General features: G+C 58.5%; 1 protein-coding gene across 1 annotated transcript; it reads right to left on the reverse strand.

The window, feature by feature from the left end:
• Positions 1-7,445: 7,445 nt before the first annotated feature.
• On the reverse strand, positions 7,446-8,802 carry SENP8 (SUMO peptidase family member, NEDD8 specific). The gene has a single exon (XM_009897088.2). The coding sequence runs from the start codon at positions 8,737-8,739 to the stop codon at positions 8,077-8,079; it is 663 nt and encodes a 220-aa protein (XP_009895390.2). The 5' UTR covers positions 8,740-8,802; the 3' UTR covers positions 7,446-8,076.
• Between the last annotated feature and the right edge of the window lie 11,841 nt (positions 8,803-20,643).

Below are 20,643 nucleotides of genomic sequence, written 5' to 3' on the forward strand. Positions count from 1 at the left end.
TTAGGGTCCCCCAGCCCAGAGCTCCTCGCTGGGGACCTGCCCTGGCAGCACTGCCGGACCGAGGCTTCGGGAGCCCTGCTCAGCTCTCCCGGAAGGAGCCCACAGCTGGCACCTGCCAGTGCCCCACAGGGCAGCGCCCCCGTGCCCTGCCTGCCCTTGGCCCTGCTGCCCAGCGCCCCAGGCTTTGTCCCCTGGGGTCTGTGCCCCCAGGAGCGTGCTGGGGGGCAGCAGGTGACCACCTGTCTGATTCCTTCTGGTTTCCTTTCCTGTTGTGTTTTGTTTTGGGCACTACCAAGTGCTGATGGGGCCAAACCCCTGGGCAGAGCCTGCTGCCGGCCCGGGCTCACAACCACTTTCCCATGGAAATAAACCCAGCATTTTCTAGCAGCTCCCTGCCTGCTGCCAGTGTCTGCTCCCTCTGATGGTGCCAGCCTGCCAGCCCCCAGCCAGGTGCCCCAGAATCTCTGCAGTCCCAGCGGCCCAGGACGGGGGTTGCATGGGGACAGAGCTGTCCCTGTGTGGATCTGGGGATGGGTGGCAGTGCCTTGTCCTCCCTTTGGGCCAGCACTGGGGGGCCTGGGGCTGGTTTGCCCCCGGTGCCACAGGCTGGAGGGAGGCTGGAGGGTGCTCAGCATTGTTTTCCCACACCAGGAAGCCCTGCTGTGGAGGCACGAGGAGGGAGACCCCCCCCCCACCCCCCACCATCCCCACCCCAAGGGAACCCACTCCTGCCCACCCCTTGCTGCTGCCCACGGCCACGTTAGCCCCAGCTCCACCCAGCTGCTGCCTCCCGGCTGGCACCGGCCCCAGACCCGCAGGGGAACGCTGCCCAGGGTGCCCAGAGAGCTGGCAGGAGCCCCATGCCTGGAACCACACCAGGGCAGCTTGCTTGGGACTCTGAGCAACCTGCTCCAGGTGAGGATGCCCCTGCTGACCTCAGGGGGCTGGAACTGGATGGCCTTGAAAGGTCCTTTCCAACCCAGCCCAGTCTGGGATTCCAGGGAAACCTTTGCCCAAGGGCTGAAAGGCTCTGAAAGGCAGAGCTGGCCCTGCTCACCAGGCAGCAGCTGGCACAGCAGAGCTGGCACAGCAGAGCTGGCCCTGCTCACCAGGCAGCAGCTGGCACAGCAGAGCTGGCACAGCAGAGCTGGCCCTGCTCACCAGGCAGCAGCAGCTGGCACAGCAGAGCTGGCCCTGCTCACCGGGCAGCAGCAGCTGGCACAGCAGAGCTGGCACAGCAGAGCTGGCCCTGCTCACCAGGCAGCAGCAGCTGGCACAGCAGAGCTGGCACAGCAGAGCTGGCCCTGCTCACTGGGCAGCAGCAGCTGGCACAGCAGAGCTGGCCCTGCTCACCAGGCAGCAGCAGCTGGCACTGCAGAGCTGGCCCTGCTCACCGGGCAGCAGCAGCTGGCACAGCAGAGCTGGCCCTGCTCACCAGGCAGCAGCAGCTGGCACAGCAGAGCTGGCCCTGCTCACCAGGCAGCAGCAGCTGGCACAGCAGAGCTGGCCCTGCTCACCGGGCAGCAGCAGCTGGCACAGCAGAGCTGGCCCTGCTCACCAGGCAGCAGCAGCTGGCACAGCAGAGCTGGCACAGCAGAGCTGGCCCTGCTCACCGGGCAGCAGCAGCTGGCACTGCAGAGCTGGCCCTGCTCACCGGGCAGCAGCAGCTGGCACAGCAGAGCTGGCACAGCAGAGCTGGCCCTGCTCACCAGGCAGCAGCAGCTGGCACAGCAGAGCTGGCCCTGCTCACCAGGCAGCAGCAGCTGGCACAGCAGAGCTGGCACAGCAGAGCTGGCCCTGCTCACCAGGCAGCAGCAGCTGGCACAGCAGAGCTGGCCCTGCTCACCAGGCAGCAGCAGCTGGCACAGCAGAGCTGGCCCTGCTCACCAGGCAGCAGCAGCTGGCACAGCAGAGCTGGCACAGCAGAGCTGGCCCTGCTCACCAGGCAGCAGCAGCTGGCACAGCAGAGCTGGCACAGCAGAGCTGGCCCTGCTCACCAGGCAGCAGCAGCTGGCACAGCAGAGCTGGCACAGCAGAGCTGGCCCTGCTCACCAGGCAGCAGCAGCTGGCACAGCAGAGCTGGCCCTGCTCACCGGGCAGCAGCAGCTGGCACAGCAGAGCTGGCCCTGCTCACCGGGCAGCAGCAGCTGGCACAGCAGAGCTGGCCCTGCTCACCGGGCAGCAGCAGCTGGCACAGCAGAGCTGGCCCTGCTCACCGGGCAGCAGCTGGCACAGCAGAGCTGGCCCTGCTCACCGGGCAGCAGCTGGCTTGCGGCTGTTGTCCCCCTGCAGGAGGTTTGGACTCGATGGTGCTTTGGGTCCCTTCCCACCCGGCCGTGGCCGTGCTGCGCGGCAGTCCCAGGCTGCGGGGCGCAGGGTGGCTTCCGCCGCGGCAGCCAGCGGCAGGGGTGCTGCAGGTGCAGGTAGTGAGGAGGTTGTTCCAGTAGGTGGCAGCAGAGGCTGCAGTGTGCAGTGAAATGCTTGGGGCCCGTGGAGGGGGTGCAGCCCCCCCCTGCCGGGCTGGGCAGGGGAATGCTCCTGCTCCTGCTCCTGCTCCTGCTCCTGCTCCTGCTCCTGCTCCTGCTCCTCCCTGAGCATCTGCAAGCCAAATCCTGTCTCGGCCCCGTGCCTGGCCCGTGGCAGCAGAGTGCATGAAAAGGCTTCTGTCCAGAGGCACCTGACCAGGCTGCAGAGCTGAGCCCAGGACAACCTCAGGAGGTTCAACAAGGCCAAGGGCAAGGTCCTGCAGCTGGGTCAGGGCAAGCCCAGGCACTGCTATAGGCTGGGCAGGGACTGGCTGGAGAGCAGCCCTGAAGAAAAGGCCTTGGGGGTGCTGGGGGAGGAGAAGCTCAGCAGGAGCCAGCAGGGAGCACTTGCAGCCCAGAGAGCCAAGCAGAGCCTGGGCTGCAGCAAGAGAAGTGTGGCCAGCAGGGCAGGGAGGGGATTCTGCCCCTCTGCTCCACTCTGCTGAGACCACAGCTGGAGCTCTGGGGCCAGCTCTGGAGCCTCTGTGCCAGGAAGGATCTGGAGGGGCTGGAAGGTGTCCAGAGCAGGGCCAGGAGGAGGAGCAGAGGGCTGGAGCTGCTCTGCTGTGAGCACAGCCTGAGGGAGTTGGGGCTGTGCAGGCTGGAGAGGAGAAGGCTCTGAGGAGACCTTCTGGTGGCCTTCCAGGATCTGCAGGGGGCTCCAAGCAAGCTGGGGAGGGACTTTGGAGGGTGTCAGGGAGGGATAGGACTGGGGGGGATGGAGCAAAACTAGAAGTGGGGAGATTGAGATTGGCTGTGAGGAAGAAGTTGTTGCCCAGGAGGGTGGTGAGAGCCTGGCACAGGCTGCCCAGGGAGGTGGTGGAAGCCTCCTGCCTGGAGGTGTTTGCAGCCAGGCTGGAGGTGGCTGTGAGCAACCTGCTGTGGTGTGAGGTGTCCCTGCCCATGGCAGGGGGTTGGAGCTGGCTGAGCCTTGAGCTCCCTTCCAGTCCTGACAGTTCTGTGGTTCTATGTGAAGCCTGAAGATGACCCCAGCTGAAAACCACAGCAGAGGTGGTGAGGACTGGGACAGCATCACCCCATTTTTTTTGGTGGGGGTGTGGGGCTTTATCACCTTGAGGTGCTGGGGGTGGGTGGTCTGCAGTGTGGCCAACCTATGGCAGCTGCTGCTTCAAAGCCCCAGTGGCACAGGCAGCCTTTGGGTCTGGGGTGACCTGGCGGGGGGTGACCTGCACGGTGCCAGCTTGCTGACACGTGGCCCCACAGGGCACTTTTGCCAGTGTGGCTTCAGGAAGGGGCTTGGAGGGGTGGTGGTTTTTCTAAAACCAAGTTGGTGCTCAGTGGGTTTGACCTCAAACTGGAGCAGTGTGCCCAGGGGGCATGGAAGGCCGATGGCATCCTGGCCTCGGTCAGGACCGGTGTGGCCAGCAGGAGCAGGGATGGAATCCTGCCTTGTGTCCAGCACTGGTGAGGCCTCACCTCAAGTGCCCTGTGCAGCTCTGGGCCCTCACAGCAGGAAGGATCCTGAGGTGCTGGAGCAGGTCCAGAGGAGAGCAATGAGACTGGGGAAGGGACTGGAGGGAAAGTCTGGTGAGGAGAGGCTGAGGGAGCTGGGGGTGTTCAGCCTGGAGGAGGCTCAGGGGGGACCTTCTCACACTCTACAACTACCTGAAGGGAAGTTGTAGTCAGGTGGGGGCCAGGCTCTGCTCCCAGGCAACTTGTGACAGGACAAGAGGCCATGGCCTGAAGCTGTGCCAGGGGTGGGTTGGGTTGGCTATCAGGAAGCACTTCCTCATGGAAAGGCTGAGTGGGCACTGGGATGTGCTGCCCAGGGGGGTGGTGGAGTTGCCATCCCTGGAGGTGTTTAAGAGCAGCTTGGATGTGGCACTTGGGGCATGGTTGAGCTGCTGTGGTGGTGCTGGGTCACAGGATGGACTTGAGGAGCTCAGAGGTCTCTTCCAGCCTCAAGAATTCTGTGATTCTGACTCCAGACTGAAGTTTAGAGGTTGAAGCTTGGGGGTTTCCTTTGGCCTCATGTGCCCAGCCTGGTGGGGGTTGGGTGTTCTGCAGGTGTGTGGAGCCCCTTGTGCCAGTGCCAAGCACTGGTGTGTGACAGTGCTGACAGCCACCTTGGCACCTCTTGGGGCTCTGGGCAGAGCTAACAGCGAGCCAAGCTGTGGATGCAGATGGTTGATGTAGAGGTTTGTATGAACCTTCAGGGATCAACTTGAGAGAGTCCAAGGGAGGGCTCCAAGGATGCTGAAGGGACTGCAGCACTGCCTGGGGAGGAGAGGCTGAGAGCCCTGGGGGTGGTTAGTCTGGAGAGGAGAAGGCTGAGAGGGATCTGATCAATGGCTATCAATAGCTGAGGGCTGGGGGTCAGGAAGGAAGGGACAGGGACAGCCTCTGCTCACTGTGCCCTGGGATAGGCCAAGGGGCAGTGGATGGAAACTGCAGCACAGGAGGTTCCACCTCACCAGGAGGAGGAACTTCTTCACTGTGAGGTCCCAGAGCCCTGGAGCAGGCTGCCCAGAGAGGTTGTGGAGTCTCCTTCTCTGGAGCCTTTCCAGCCCCATCTGGATGTGTTCCTGTGTGACCTGTGCTGGGTTCTCTGCTCCTGCTCTGGCAGGGGCTTGGACTTGGGGATCTCCAGGGGTCCCTTCCCACCCCTAGCATCCTGTGAGCCTGTGAACCTTGGTAGATGTGGAGGAGGTTTGGAGGAACTTTGGCTGATGTAGAGAAAGTTTGGAGGATCCAAGGGGTGAGATCCCAATGGGGTTTGGGAGGTGTGGGGGTGCCCCTGCTGCCAGGAGCCAGTTCCAAGGCTCTGGTGGTTTTCCATCCTGTTGGTGTTTGCTCTGCTGGCACCGCCCTGCCCCAGGTTATTTGCCTTGCTTTGTGTACAGCAATGCCATGTCCCAGCCACAGCTGCAGGAAACGTCCTCAGGTGCTCACCTTGCTGGCTTGGACACCCCTGACTTCAGGGATGGGGACAAGGAGCACAGGGTGCTCACTGCACAACACAGCCCCTGCCCTCATGTTCCAGCCCCGCTACTACACCACCATCCTGTCTTCAGGATGAATAAAGAGGTGGCTCAGGGAGGTTGTGGCTGCCTCCTCCTTGGAGCTGTTCGAGGCCAGGCTGGATGTGGCTGTGAGCAACCTGGGCTGGTGGGAGGTGTCCCTGCCCATGGCAGGGGGTTGGAACAAGATCATAGAACCACAGAACTGTCAGGGCTGGAAGGGAGCTCAGGGCTCAGCCAGCCCCAACCCCCTGCCATGGGCAGGGACACCTCACACCACAGCAGGTTGCTCACAGCCACCTCCAGCCTGGCTGCAAACACCTCCAGGCAGGAGGCTTCCACCACCTCCCTGGGCAGCCTGTGCCAGGCTCTCACCACCCTCCTGGGGAACAACTTCTTCCTAACATCCAAGCTGAATCTCCCCACTTCTAGTTTTGCTCCATCCCCCCCAGTCCTATCACTGGATGGTCTTGGAGGTCCCTTCCAGCCAACCCCTTCTATGATTCTATGAAATCAACCTGCAAGGCTACAGCTCTGCCACACAAGGTGTGGAGTCCTCAGGCTCGCTGGTTCCCTGTGGCCAATTTCTACTCAGGTTCATAAATTCATAGAATCACAGAGTGGTTTGGGTTGGGACCTTGAAGATCATCCAGTTCCAACCTCCCCCTGCATGGGCAGGGACACCTCACACTAGGCCTAGGTTGCTGAAGGCCTCATCCAGCCTGGCCTTGAACACTTCTAGGGAGGGAGCCTCCACTGCAGGGCACACTCTGTGTGTGAGCCGTAGCCACTGCAGCCAAGCAGCAGCAGGAACCTCCATGAAGGATGGGACAATGCCAACAAGTGCATGGTTTGGTTTGAATTTTATTCTGGACCTGGCTGTGTCAGGGACATTGCTCTGGCAAAGCCCCACAGAGTCCCAAGTGAATGGATCCCCTCTGGGGAGCAGCTTGAGCCCCTCCCAACCTTCTCCTGTGTTTTCAGCTCCATCCAAGCAGTGGAAGGGGTCTTCCAGGGAGGGCTTCTGCTGGGGGCTGCTCTGGCCCAGTGGCTGCTCTGCTCTCTGGGCAGCCTGGGAAGAAGGGGAAGGACCCCAGCCCTTGCTTCGCCCCACCACTGGGTGTTTGGGAAGAGCCTGGGCTGTGGCTGCTCACCGCTGGAAGGAAGTTAAAGATCCTGGGTGACAGGTTGGCCTGATGATCTTTGAGATCTTTTCCAACCTTATTGATTCTCTGATCTTCCTGCAGCTCATCCCCTCAGTGCTGGCACTGTGATGGGTGAAGGGTGCTGGGACAACCCCAATCCTTTTCTTTGCCAGGGGTCACACTTAACCTGGGTTTCTCTGATCCTGAGGTGTGGCTGCTCTTCCAGACACCACCTGAGCAACCTCCCCTTGGCTTTCTCATGAAATTTCCAGCTGATTCCTTATCCTGGCAAGACATCTCATTTGCAGTTTTAGTTTTCCCCACTGCTCAGCCTGTCCTTTGAAGGAGAGGATCTGCTCTGAGCTCCCAGCCAGCAGCCGGCACGGGGGAAAAGACTTTCCATCAAGGACTTCTTGGGCTTCAAGGAGACTGCAGTTATCTTTGGCTTTTAGACCTCAAACTCTGTCCTTTTGTTCTCCCTGGTGTGTTGGGTTGGGTTAGGTTTGGGGCTTTTTCTCCCTTCTCAAGTAACAGAACTGGTTTTGTGCTGGAGGAAGCAGCAACTGCCTCCTGTGCTCCAAGTGCAGCAAGGGCTGGGGAGTGCTGCCGAACCCTCCCTGCGTGGAGGCGACCCGAAAAGAAATCCTCATGAAGCAAGGCAGACTTCAAAGCCTTGAGTGTCACTTCTCATCTCCATTAAGTCTCTTCTCCTACAGTTGGGTTTCTCAGCTTCCTATGAACTCTTCCAGCAGTTCAGGCTCAGGTTTTCATCCATAAGGACAGCAAGTAGGGGGTGGGGGAATAAAAGGACCACAACCCCGAGAGAGCTGTTGGGGTCCAGCCTAGGACCTGAAGAAACCTTGGTTTGGTTTTTGCCCCACTCTGCTGGAGCTGCACCTTCTGACATCATCCAACACCTGAGTGTTGGGTTTGCAAGGGTAAAAAGAAATCCTTGCTGCTGAATCCCAGACTGCTCAAAACCCATGGAGGAAGAACAGCCAGGAGAAAGCATCTGGGGGGAAGTTTGGTCTGAAAGGCTCAGAATGGTGATGCTGTAGGCAATGGAGGGCACCCAAGGAATGTGTTTTGCCTGCTGGGGAAGTTCCTTCAGCCACCCACTTTGCCCCAGTGATTAGTATCAGTTTTCCCCATGGAGAGGAGGGTTTCTCTGAGAGCAAAGTGATTGTTCTGGTTAGAAGTTCAAAGGCCAGCATTATCCAGAGGGGACTAAGGCTTTTCCAGGAGGGAACAGGGTGTCTGGTGGTGGGCTGCAGCCATGCTGGAGGGGGTTACATTCTTCTTCTTTGGGACAATCCTGCACGTGGGCATCATCCTCAGGCACTGGGGGTGCCGCCTCGCAGCCGGGGAGGAAGTTTGGGGGTTGTTTTGGCAGGGGGAGGAGAGGGGTCTGGAGCTGCACCTCCATCACTTCTGTGCCAGTTTAGCGATGAGAGCTTTCCACTCCGCCCTCTTCTGCGTGATGTAGGAGGGCGTGAGGAGCGGCAGCGGAGCCTTGACCCTGTCCTCGTAGTGGAGGCGGCACACGGCCTCGGCGCAGCAGATGACGTACATGCCGCAGTCGTAGCTGTTCCTCTGGGCGGGCACCATCTCCTCCACCAGGATCAGCTTGCCCGCCCTCGTGCTGACGAAGAACTCCACCATCTCCGCCACCTGCCTGGCGTGGGCGGCGTTGTAGGTGCCGTGGGAGTCGAAGTGCCCGAAGCACTCCTTGTCCCTGTAGTAAACCAGCAGGCTCCAGTGGGTGCCCCCAGCCAGCTGGCTGGAGTTGTCGTTGATGGGGAAGAACACCAGCCTCTTGCTGCGGAGGTCCAGCGGCTGCAGGAACTCGCCGACCTCCTCGCGGCTCTCGGCGCACTTGATGAACTGCGCCACCTCGGGGCTGATGAAGCACAGCTCGTGCTCGAAGGCTTCGAACTCCTTGCTGGCGAAGTACTCGAAGGCGAAGCCGATGATGCGGTCGTTGATCCAGTTAGGAGGGTCCAGCAAGGCCACGTCTGACTGCCTCAGCAAACTGTCCATGTAGCTGAGAACCACAGGGTCCTCCATCCTAGGCGAGGTCCCGGCCATGGTGCTCCAAGGAGGCTCCCAAAGCTGAAAAGACAGAGGGGTTACAGGGGTGAGGTGGCGCCCGGCAGGAGATGCGGTGCGGCAAACACCTCGAGGTCCTCGGCAACCGTTTATGAAAGGGCCAAAAAATGTTGGGCAGCAGCTAGGAGAAAAATGGGAGAGGCAACCTTGCTCCACCAAGTCAGTGAAGAAGGTGGAAGAGAAGTGACTCCAGAGCACAGGCTCACAGGAGGTTAGGGGTTGGAAGAGACCTTAGGGATCATAGAGTCCAAGCCCCTGCCAGAGCAGGAGCATGGAACCCAGCACAGGTCACACAGGAACACATCCAGCTGGGGCTGGAAAGGCTCCAGAGCAGGAGACTCCACAACCTCTCTGGGCAGCCTGCCCCAGGGCTCTGGGACCTCACAGTGCAGAAGTTCCTCCTCCTGTTGAGGTGGAACCTCCTGTGCTGGAGTTTCCATCCATTGCTCCTTGTCCTATCCCAGGGTGCAGCTGAGCAGAGCCTCTCCCCTCCCTCTTGACCTCCAGCCCTCAGATATTTGTAAACATTTATTAGATCCCCTCTCAGTCTTCTCCAGACTAAATAGCCTCTGCAGCCTGTGAAGAAGACCATAGTGAAGCAGGTTGTTCCCTGCAGCCCATGGAGAAGAGGATAGTGAAGCAGGTTGTCCCTCTGCAGCCCATGAAGGATGGCAGTGGAGATCTCCACCTGCAGCCCAGGAGGATCCCATGTTGCAGCAGGTGGCTATGCACTGAAGGAAGCTGCAGGCCCCAGAGGAGTCCATGCAGGAGCAGGATTTGTGGCAGGAAGCAAACAGGCTACAGCAGGATGCTCCTGAATCACAGAATGTCAGGTGTTGGAAGGGACCTCTGAAGATCAAGGCAGGTTCACCTAAAGAAGGTCACCCAGAAACACCCCAAGGTGGGTTTTGAATGTCTTCAGAGATGGAGACTCCACTGAGGGACTGGGCAAGCAAAAGCACAGCCTTCCCAGGTAGATGTTTGGGCCATGAGGATGAGCAGAGGGCTGGAGCACCTCTCCTATGAGGACAGAGGGAGTTGGAGCTGTTAAGACTGGAGAAGAGAAGGCTCTGAGGAGACTTTCTTGTGGCCTTCCAGTATCTGAAGGGGGCCACATGAAAGCTGGGGAGGGACTTTTGAGGGTGTCAGGGAGTGATAGGACCAGGGTGGTGGGAAAACTAGAAATGGGTAGGTTGCCCAGGGAGCCTCCTGCCTGGTGGTGTTTGTGAGCAAGCTGCTGTGGTGTGAGGTGTCCCTGCCTGTGGCAGGGGGTTGGAACTGGCTGAGCCCTGAGCTCCCTTCCAGTCCTAACAGTTCTATAATTCTATTTGATGGACCAGCATTTGGTCCATGTGAACAGAGGCCATGCAGCTCCTCTGCAGTGTGTGACAGGTTGAGCAGGGCTTTGCTGCTGCTCCAGGAGCAGTGAGTGGCTCTGGCTAGATAACCCTTTCATCCTTGGGATCTTCACCTCAAAGCAAAGTTCCTGCTTGGGCACTTGCAGGCACAAAGGGCAAAGGGCCTTCAGGTCTGTGCTGCTCCCTCCTCCGGGCCTGAGCTGCTCCCTCCTCCGGGCCTGAGCTGCTCCTTCACTTGTGTGACCTGGAAGTTTATTTGGTGTTTCAGTGCGGCCCCCTGCCCAGTGACAGTTGCTGTCATTCTTAGCATCATGGGTTCTCCTTAAAGAAGCCTTCCTGGGGCTGCCTGACAGCCATGTGGACCTTTTCACCCAGCAGGGAGTCCCAGAGCTGGGTGCCAGAGGCATGACCTGTCCCAGGCAAACCTGCTGGCCCACCAGCGCAGGCAGCACGGCGGCGATGCGTAAGGAGCAGCTCAAGCACAAGGAGCTCACAAAGAAAGCAGATCCCTGCCGTGGCAATTGGTAGGACACCTCTCGAGCCAGCCAGGAGAGCTGCCAAGGACTCAGCACTCCCCAAAGCTGGATGCTGCACAAAACACCTGGTGGATTTTTAGCTTGGCTTTTACCTGCCAAAATGTTGCTCACAAAAGAGCTCCTGGGTATGCTGAGGGGTGAAGATCTCTGCAGGCTGCCACTGGGCATGTCCACCAGTGAAGAGAAGTTGACAGGTCATGCAGACTCACTCTTCCCAATCTGTTACTCCACTATTTGTCCTGGCTACTTTCTTCCCTCTCAATCTGCTCCTGCTTTCCACAAATGAAGGCTGCACCTAGGAATTCAAGCAGGACCTTGTTCCACCTTCATGGAATTGGCACACAGCAGTCCTGAGCTACTTCTGAGCACCTGTGAAGACAGGCTGAGAAAGGTGGGGCTCAGGGAGACCTTCTGATGGCCTTTCAGTACCTGAAGGGGACCTATAAAAAAGCTGGGGAGGGACTTTTTATAAGGGCTTACTGTGATAGGCTGAGAAGCAATGGCTTAGAGGGGAGATTGAGACTGGAGATTAGGAAGAAATTCCCGACAGTGAGGGTGGGGAGACACTGGAACAGGTTGGCCAGGGAGGTTGTGGATGCCTCCTCCCTGGGAAGTGTTTGAGGCCAGGCTAGATGAGGCCTTGAACAACCTGGCCCATGGCAGGGGGTTGGAACTAGATGATCTTAAAGGTCCCTTCCAACCCAAACCATTCTATGATTCTCCACACCCATGCATGTGAGGATGCACTCCAGGGACTTTAACAGGCCTTCCAGGCAAGAGTTCTCCTCACTCCTTTCCATTTAGCAGGTTACCTGTGGATCCACTGCCAGTCCTGGCTGTTCTAGCAGCTGTTTAATTCCTTTCCAGAAGCTGCTGCCCTTGCATCCCAGGGTGTTAAAGTGTGTTTGAAGACAGAGGCTGTGCAGAGGTTGCTGCTGCTCAACAACCACCACAAACCACCTGCTGGCACCGGACTAGGACTTAGGAGACCTTCCAAAGAGAAACTCAATTTAAAGCTGCTCTACCCACCCCACTTTTGCTTTTGCTCTCACATCTGCCAGCCTGAGCTCCTCAGCTGCTGGCAGGCACCATCAGCCATCCCCCCACCAGACACTTCCCTCCTTGCCAGCGCAAAGCTGAGAGCGTGGCGGCTGGGGCCGGCGGTGACGTGGAGCTGGTTTGGCCTCACCCTTTCCCCATCTGTGCCAAAGGCAGCGTGAAAACAGCTCAGGGTTTCTTACAGCACCGTGTGAAAGCCAATAGTGATAAGATCACTTCAATATGACTCATGATAAGACACTAATTATTCATTATGATAGGAAGGGAGGGGGGAAAAGAAAGACATCTGTTGTTTGCATACCGGGAAGAAGCAGATTTGCGCTCCTCGGTGTGAAGTGGATCGTGAAGAAGTCCTCCCTGGCCAGGTATGCATAAATTAGAGGGGGGATTGATCTCTAAAATATCTTGGCAAGGTCACAGCACATGTGACTTGCAGCCAGCAGGAAGGAAGGGCTGAGGTGGCCTCCTCAAGGCCCAGATACTCTAATGACCGTGTGTGGCTGGTCGGTGCCAGAGATGCCACGCAGCAAGAGTCACCCAGAAGGAGGAAGGGGAGCAGCCATTGTTACTTATCCTGAGCCAAACACAATGGAATCTGGATGTGCTTCCTACCTCAGTGAACTCAAAACCCCTGTCCAAGATTGTGGTGCAAATGTTCTCAGAAGCCAGCAGTGCAAAGTAAAGACAACACGTCCCAGCAGCTCTGCAGCAGGCCTGAAGTCAGCTGTGGTTAAAGAGCTGTTCATAGAGCAGCTTAGAAGCAACCAGGCTGAGGGGGGATCTGCTCAGTGCTGATCGACAGCTAATGGGTCTGGAAGCTGGAGCTGTGGGAGGGACCTTCCTCATGAAACACTGAGGGTATAGGCTAAGGAAAGGCTGAGGCCTGAAGCTGTTGAGCCTGGAGCAGAGCAGCCCCTGAGGGGATCTGAGCAATGCTCAGCAAGAGCTACAGGGTGGGGGGCAAGAGGCTGGGGCCAGGCTCTCTTCAGTGGTGCCCAGGGACAAGACAAGGGGCAATGGGCACAAACTGGAACCCAGGAGGTTCCATCTGATCAGGAGGAGAAACTTCTTTGGAGTGAGGGTGGTGGAGGCCTGGAGCAGGCTGCCCAGAGAGGTTGTGGAGTCTCCTCTGGAGAGATTCCAACCCCCCCTGGCCACTGTGCTCCTGGGCAGGCTGCTGTGGGTGCCCTGCTTTAGCAGGGGGTTGGACTGGCTGAACTCCAGAGGTCCCTTCCAATGCCCCCCCATGCTGGGATTATGTAACTGACTCTGTTCATAGCAGTTAGTTTTTACTCTCCCACTAAGTCCTTGCACCTGTGGATCTTTGGTTTGATTTTGTATTTAGCTTTTCTTTGAAACCTCAGGTGCACATTTTAGGAAGCATGAGGGAAGAGCCCTTCTGAAAGCTTTTTGTTCCATTCCTCACTGGCTGTCAAATGCTGCAACGATGGTGTAGGGATGTTTGTGATGAAAGATCGGCTGCTACTGTCCTGGAGAGGCTTCCATGAGGACGTAATAAGCAAAATGGAGGTTTTCTACCCCTAGTAAACCTGTCCTGTACTATAAAAGCCCTGAATACGAAGTTGATGCTCTGGTAGGGATTTTGTTTCTTCTTTTGTGATTTCCCTTCCCACTGCAATCCTGGGCAGTCTGCTGTGGCTGCCCTTGCTTTAGCAGGGAGGCAGGACCAGGTGATCTCTAGAGGGGATGCTGGGATTCTGTGAGCAGTTTAAGAGGCTCACTGCTGAAATACTTTTTGCATGTGTCTGTACAATGCTCCAAATATTCCTTTTCTGGGCCTTTTTTCTGCTTCATTTTCTCCTGGAGATGTACAAGCTGCAGCAGAGAGTGTTCCACTCACAGGATGCTAGGGGTTGGAAGGGACCTCCAGAGAACCAAAAGTCCACCCCCCCTGCCAGAGCAGAACCATAGCACAGGCCACACAGGAACACATCCAGACAGGGCTGGAAAGGCTCCAGAGAAGGAGACTCCACAACCTCTCTGGGCAGCCTGCTCCAGGGCTCTGTGACCTCACAGTGCAGAAGTTCCTCCTCCTGGTGCGGTGGAACCTCCTGTGCTGCAGTTTGTATCCATTGCCCCTTGGCATATCAGAGGGTGCAGCTGAGTAGAACCTGTCCCCTGCCTCTCAATCCCCAGCCCTCAGGTGTTTATAGACATTGATCAGATCTCCTCTCAGTCTCCTCTCCAGACTAAACAGCCCCAGGGCTCTCAGCCTCTCCTCATCAGGCAGTGCTCCAGGCCCTTGTAGCCCTCCCTTGGACTCTCTCCAGCAGACCCCTGTCCCTCTTGAACTGGGGAGTCCAGAACTGGCTGCAATATTCCAGGTGAGGTCTCACCAGGGCAGAGTAGAAGGGGAGGGAAACCTCAAGTCCAAGTGGGACTGCAGGCTGGGGAAGGAAGTGTGTGTCCTGGCTGGCTGGGGAAGGAAGTGTGTGTGCTGGATGCTGTTGATTTTCCCCGCTGCAGGAGCAGCTTTTGGGTGCTTTGTTTTGTTTTGTTTTATTCAGTCAAGGAAAAGGAAAAAAAAAAGACACTTGGCAGCCTCCTAGAGTCAGGAAGGGAGAGTAGTCCCAGCAAATGCTTAACTGCCACAAGCTACTACTTTTGATTTTATTGCCATCTGGTATTTGTGGGACTGCTGGTGAGTTCTGCAGGATGACTCACCACAGCTTAAAGGAAAACCCTTCCCAGGCTCAGGAGGCGTTCCAGAGGCAATTAAGGTAAGCAGCAAAGCCCCAAAATGCACAGTGGGGCTGTGAAAAGCCACCAGAGAGGTTGTCTTTATCTGGGATTGCCTCTCAGTTGCAGATGAATGCAGCAGGCATGTGGATGTGAGCAGCTCTGAGTCTGAGGGGTGCTGAAATCCAGTCGCAGAGGACGAGCAGCTCTGCTCAGGCCCAGCTGGGATTTGCCTGCTGGAGGCTCAGGCAGCACTGCTCAGCAGCCTTCAGGAAAACAGGGATAAGTACTGATGCAGGCCTGGAACATTTGGTGGAGGCTGCCAGCAAGTCCTGCTCGCTCATTTCATTTGCAGACGAGTAACTGGAACTTGTGCCCAGGCTCTGTAATCCCTCAGCTGCCTGGAAGGATCTCTACCTGCCCCGGGAGGAGAGCAGCAGCAGCATTTCAAGTGAAATGTCAGCAGCACACAGAGATGGAGCAGCCCAGTTCAGGCTTAGGCTGGACAATGGTGCTCAGGGGTGGCAAGGACTCAAGTGCCTCTCATCTTGTGGTGAGATGAGATCATCTCTTCAGTCATCTCTGTTGCTGAATCACACAACATTAGGGGTTGGAAGGGGCCTCAAACAAAATCAGCCAGTCCAACCCCCCTGCCAGAGCAGGGTCACCTAGAGTAGGTCCCACAGGAATACATCCAGGTGGGGCTGGAATGTATCCATCTCCTATGTATCCATAGCAGCAGACTCCACAACCTCTCTGGCAGCCTCCTCTAGTGTTCTGCCACCCTCACCAGGAAAAAGGTTTTCCTTATGTTCGTGTGGCACCTGCTCTGCTCCAGCCTGCCCCCAGTGCCCCTTGTGCTGTGCTTGGCCACCCCTGAGCAGAGCCTGGCTCCTTCCTCCTGACACTGCCCTGCACAGCTTTATCCCAGCACTGAGGGCACCCCCAGGCTCTTCTGCTCCAAGCCCCAGCTCCCTCAGCCTGGCCTCACAGGGAGATGTTCCACTGCCTGCAGCAGCTCTGTGGCTCTGTGCTGGAGTCTCTCAAGCAGTTCCCTGAGGTTCTTCCTGAACGGAGGGGCCCAGAACTGCACAGAATATTCCATATGTGGCCTCACCAGGCAGAGCAGAGGAGGAGAACCTCTCTTGACCTACTCGCCACAGCCCTTCTAATGCCCCCCAACTGGAGTAGTACTGGATCTGGAGGTGCTGGAAGGTGTCCAGAGAAGGGCCACAAGGATGAGCAGAGGGCTGGAGCTGCTCTGCTATGAGCACAGACTGAGGGAGCTGGGGTTGTTCAGTCTGGAGAAGGCTCCCAGGAGACCTAATTGTGGCTTTCCAGGATCTGCAGGGGGCTGCAAGAGAGCTGGGGAGGGACTTTGGAGGGTGTCAGGGAATGATAGGACTGGGGGGGATGGAGCAAAACTAGAAGTGGGGAGATTGAGATTGGCTGTTAGGAAGAAGTTGTTGCCCAGGAGGGTGGTGAGAGCCTGGCACAGGCTGCCCAGGGAGGTGGTGGAAGCCTCCTGCCTGGAGGTGTTTGCAGCCAGGCTGGAGGTGGCTGTGAGCAAGCTGCTATGGTGTGAGGTGTCCCTGCCCATGGCAGGGGGTTGGGACTGGATGAGCCTTGAAGTCCCTTCCAACCCTATGATTCTAGAATGCCCTTGGCCTTCTTGGCCACAAGGGCACATTGCTGGCTCATGGGTATCCTTCTACTCACCAGTACCCCCAGCTCCCTCTCCCCTGTGCTGGTCTCCAACAGGTCAGTCCTCAACCTCTCCTAGTCCATAGGGTTGTTCTTTCCCAGATGCAGTGGTAACTCAGCCAGCCACAGTTGTTAGTGCAGGTTTGATCCATAGACTGATGGGAGTCCTTCATGTCCAGGAGGCAAGGCAAAGCCTATTTTTCATAATACTAGACAAAAAGATCCCCCAAACCTGTTATTTTCACAGCATTAAAGACCTCTGTGTAATTGTTGCCTTATAGTCTGCAGGCAGCACTTGAGAGGCAGGGAATGAAACTCCCTAATAACTGAGCATAAACAGGCAGTGATGGAGCAAAAGGAGCTTGAATTAAGGATGAATCAGATGGCTCAAGTCTACTTTAATAAATTAAAGGTGCTAAGAACACCCAGAGTGAATATTTTAAAGTGCTGTGCCACCAAACTCCTGTCCCATATTTCAGGACTATGGTGGTAAACACAAAAAGCTACCTGAAGGACTGAGAGGGGCAGAGAATTTTTCAGCAGCTTGGCTGAAGTCCTTGAAACCCTTGAGAGTAAAAGATTTAAGCACCAGCCCCTCCTCTTTTCCTGGAAACAGAGTTTTCAGCCAGTGTATCAGCAGTCTTAACAGCAGTTGTTGCTAATGGCAGTAAGAGCAGACATGGATCATTAATTTGTGCTCATCAGTGTGAGCTGGGCTGGGCCACAAGCACCTGAGCCTCTGCACTTAACTGCCTCCTAGCAAAGCCAGAGAAGAAACTCAAGCAAAGTGAAACAACACAGCCAGAAGGGTCTTTGCCTCTGCTTTTGGTCATACACAAGCAGTGTTTTTGCAGCCTATCAATTTTCACTCCTGTGTGACAGAGGCAGGTCCACTGCTCCTTCAACAGGCCCCAGGAGCAGAGGACAGCATTGCCTGTTTCTGCACACACAGACAAGTGGCCAAACCTCTCCATTCCCACACCAAACGCATGCAACTGCTCTCCACAGCTCCAGGTCCCTCTTCTGTGCCACAATATTCCGCAACCCAAAAGCTGCAGGAACCACCCCAACGCTGCTCAAACACAATTTGCTCCCTAGGATGGGGTTGGCCAAGGCATTGAGTTTGAAGAGGGAAAAGAAGCCAGAGAGCTGAGGGTGAGAGGTGGCACCAAGCTTCTCTCAGAAACGGCGAGGGGGACCTTGGCTCATGGAAACCAGATTCACCTGCCAAGGAGGAGATTGTTCGAGAGCAGTAGGAAGCGCGGGGTGGGGAGCACTGTTTGCCCAACAGGCTTAAAGGCCGCAGCGATTCAGTCCCAGGCAGGACTCCGGCCACAGGATAGGACCGGGGCTGTCATCACACCGTGGAGACACAGCCCCGGCTGGACCCCCAGTGGCTGGCCGGTGGGGACCAGAGCACAGGAGCAGCCCCCCCGGGGACAGCTCGCTCATCCCGCGGCTGCTTCCACGGAAGTCGATGAGAGTTAAGGGGAGGAGAGGGCGGGACCGGCACTGGGGTCAAAACCGGAGTGGGGAGCCGGGGCTGGCACGGGAGCAGCCAGCAGCACCACTCGCTGCGAGCCTACCCAGGCAGCCCAACCCTTGGTGCCGATAACGCGGCTCCACCTTTCAGGCTGTTAACCATTTTCCCCTCAAAACGCGCGGTGAAGCCTCCGGGCCCGGAAGTGGCCGGCGCAGACCACAGCAGGCGCGCCCACCGAGTACGACAACACCGCGGTCCTGTCGACGCCGCCGTGGCCCTGGGCAGGCCATCCGGGCCTGGCCGGACCCTTCGCGCCGCCTCTCACCTGTGGCCTCGCCGCCCGCTCGCTCCGCGGCGCCAGCAGCGGCCGGTTGCTGCGCGCTGCCGTAAAGCTGGCAGAGCCGCGTCGTGACGAGGGCGGGCTCCGGCTCTGCGCATGCGCGGGGGGAGGGTGGGGTGGGGGGAGGGTGGGGTGGGGGGGCGGGGCTCGAGGCGGGGCAACGGGCGGTGCGCGTGCCTGCTTGCCCCTCCCCTCCCGGCGGCGCGCGGGCGGGCGGCGGTGAGTGCGCGCGCGGGAGGCGCGCGCGGGCAGTCGGGCAGCGCCCGGGCGGCGGCGACGGGAGCGGCGACGGGAGCGGGAGGTGCAGCTGCCCCCTCCCTCCCCGCACCCCTCCCCGCGTTCCCCCGACCTCGGCAGCGCCCCACGGGAGGCTCCTCAGCGGCGGCCGCGGGATGCGCCGCGCCCCGACACCCAGGTGAGAAGGGGCGGCGGCGGGGTGGGGGCCTCCGGGAGTGCGTGTGTGTGAAGGTGGGAGCGGCGGGCGCGGGCTCGCTGCGTAACCCCCAGCGTGCGGCGAAGCCCTCAGCACTGCCCGGTGCTGCCGTGGAGTCCGTTGGAGAGCCTTTGTTCGGTGGCAGCGGCGGAGGGCGAGTCCCTGCGTTGGCGGAGGGCCCCCCACGCCCCGCGTTCCCGTGGTGGGTGAAGGAGGTTGGGCCCACGCGTCACCGGCCCCTACCCGCGACCGGGCTCTCTGGGGGAGCGGTGGGCGCCGGGTGCGGGGCGGATCGACGGGCGCCGGGTCGTGCCCGCCGTGGGCTTCCCCACACGTGGGAGTGCAGAGGGGGCAGCCGGGCTGCCGGTTCTGCCCCCCCGCCCCCCCCCCCCCCCCGGTGCCGTTTACAGCCGTTGTGGGGTGGGTCGGACACGCGAGACGCAGAACACCAGCCTGGGGGGTGGGGGGGGAGATCTTATCGCCCTGAGCGTTTCCAGTGTCACCAGTGGGGCTGTGGGCTGGCGACATCCCCTCCGGAGCTGGGAACCAGCCCCGACGCCCCAAGGATGGGCACTGTGACGGCACCGGCTGGCAGCCAGCGCCGGCCTCCAGCCCCGTTAACGCCGTGAAACGACGGTAACGCTTCCCTCCGCGCCTCGCCGGGGTGTCTCTGGGTCTGGGCGCCGGGTTTGCCTCCCCAGCGGCTCGCTCGCTGCCCCGGCTCACCGGACCTTGCCGGGAGCGCCGCTCTCCCGCAGCTGAACCCGGTCGATATTTCTTTCTGGAATTTTCCTAAATGTAGCCTTCGCTTTATCCCCCTTCCCCCCAAAAAGCCTCCGACGTGACTCGTGGGTTGGCCCCGCTGGTAAGTTCAGAGCCGGGCGTTTTGCCGCCCTTCTGCTTATAGATGAGCTTCCTCCTTCACGTTCTCCTCCTCCATGTAGGTTTCCATATCCTGAAACCGAGCCGAGCAGGGCAGAGCCGGGAGCGGGAGCTCGGCAGCGGCAGTCGTGGCTTTCGCATCCGCGGCGCGCAGCAGCTCCCTGCCCATCGGCCTCTCAAAAAACTCCTCACGTAGCGGCAAAGGCGGGAGGGCAGCGGGGCCGGGGGGGAGCGAAAGCAGCCCGGTGCTGGGCTCCGTCGGCAGCCAAAAGCTGCCGTCCATCGCTCGGGAGGGAGAGGATGAGCTGGCTGGCTGGCTCCAGCCCTTTCCTGACTTTTTTTTTTTCCCCGGGGGAGCGCTAGGAAGTGAGAGGGGAAGCTTCGGCTCCTCATCTGTGCTGGTGATGAGACGTGTGTGTCTCTCTCTCTCTCCTGGCAATACGTGGGTGGACGTGGTGGTTGGTGGTGGCGATGATGGGCTTGGGGGAAGGCTTAAGCGCGACCTTACTGAGCTGAGCTTAACCGCGGGCGCCAGCAAGCGCCGGCTGGGCTCGGAGAGGCTGCGTCTTTGCTGAAGAGCATCTTCTCTTCAGCCCCTCGGCCGGCAGTCACAAGACAGTCATCATTTGCCCTGCGTCCCGGGGTAAACTCGCCCATTCCGGCGCCTTTTCTCGTTTTGTTGTTTGAATGAAGAGAGGTTTTGTTGCGTTATTCCCTTTCGGAAGGCTTTCCCAGCCTTTGCTCTCCTCCCCATGCTCCCCGCTGGGATTTTTTTCCCCCCTCGTCCTCAAGAGCGTTTTGGAAGCTGCTGGCCCAGCTGCTGGTGGCAGGCGAGGTAATTCAGCAGCCCTGGCAGACAGCTAATAAGCTTTTGTTTCCTGGGCTTTCAGTGATGATGCAACTTCATATATAGATTTGCTTATTTATTGCAATCAATACATCAGTTGGGAGGGCTTGGAGATGCTTCAGCTCTTTGTCAGAAGGTCCATTGGTGGTGCCCCTAAAAAACCCAAACCACCCTGACCGAAGCTGTATTTGAACTCCCCAATTCTTCATTATGTTTTGAAGCTATAAATGGCAGCGGTGCAGGGTGTGGGCAGTTTTCTTCCCTGCATCTGCAGCTCCAGTTACAATGGATGAAGTTCCTGCTTTTACCTTTTAATTTTGTCTTTTTTTTTGGGGGGGGGTAGTGGGGAAGCTGCATTTTAAGACTGAAGGGTCTCAGGTGGCTGATGTGACATCTGCTGTTGCCATATCTGTCACCAACACTGGTGCTCTGCTGAGACCACAGTTGGAGCTCTGTGTCCAGTTCTGCAGCCCCTACTACAAGATGGATCTGGAGGTGCTGGAAGGTGTCCAGAGCAGGGCCACGAGGAGGAGCAGAGGGC

This window comes from Dryobates pubescens, chromosome 17 (assembly GCF_014839835.1).
Source record: "Dryobates pubescens isolate bDryPub1 chromosome 17, bDryPub1.pri, whole genome shotgun sequence".
NCBI lineage: Eukaryota > Metazoa > Chordata > Aves > Piciformes > Picidae > Dryobates > Dryobates pubescens.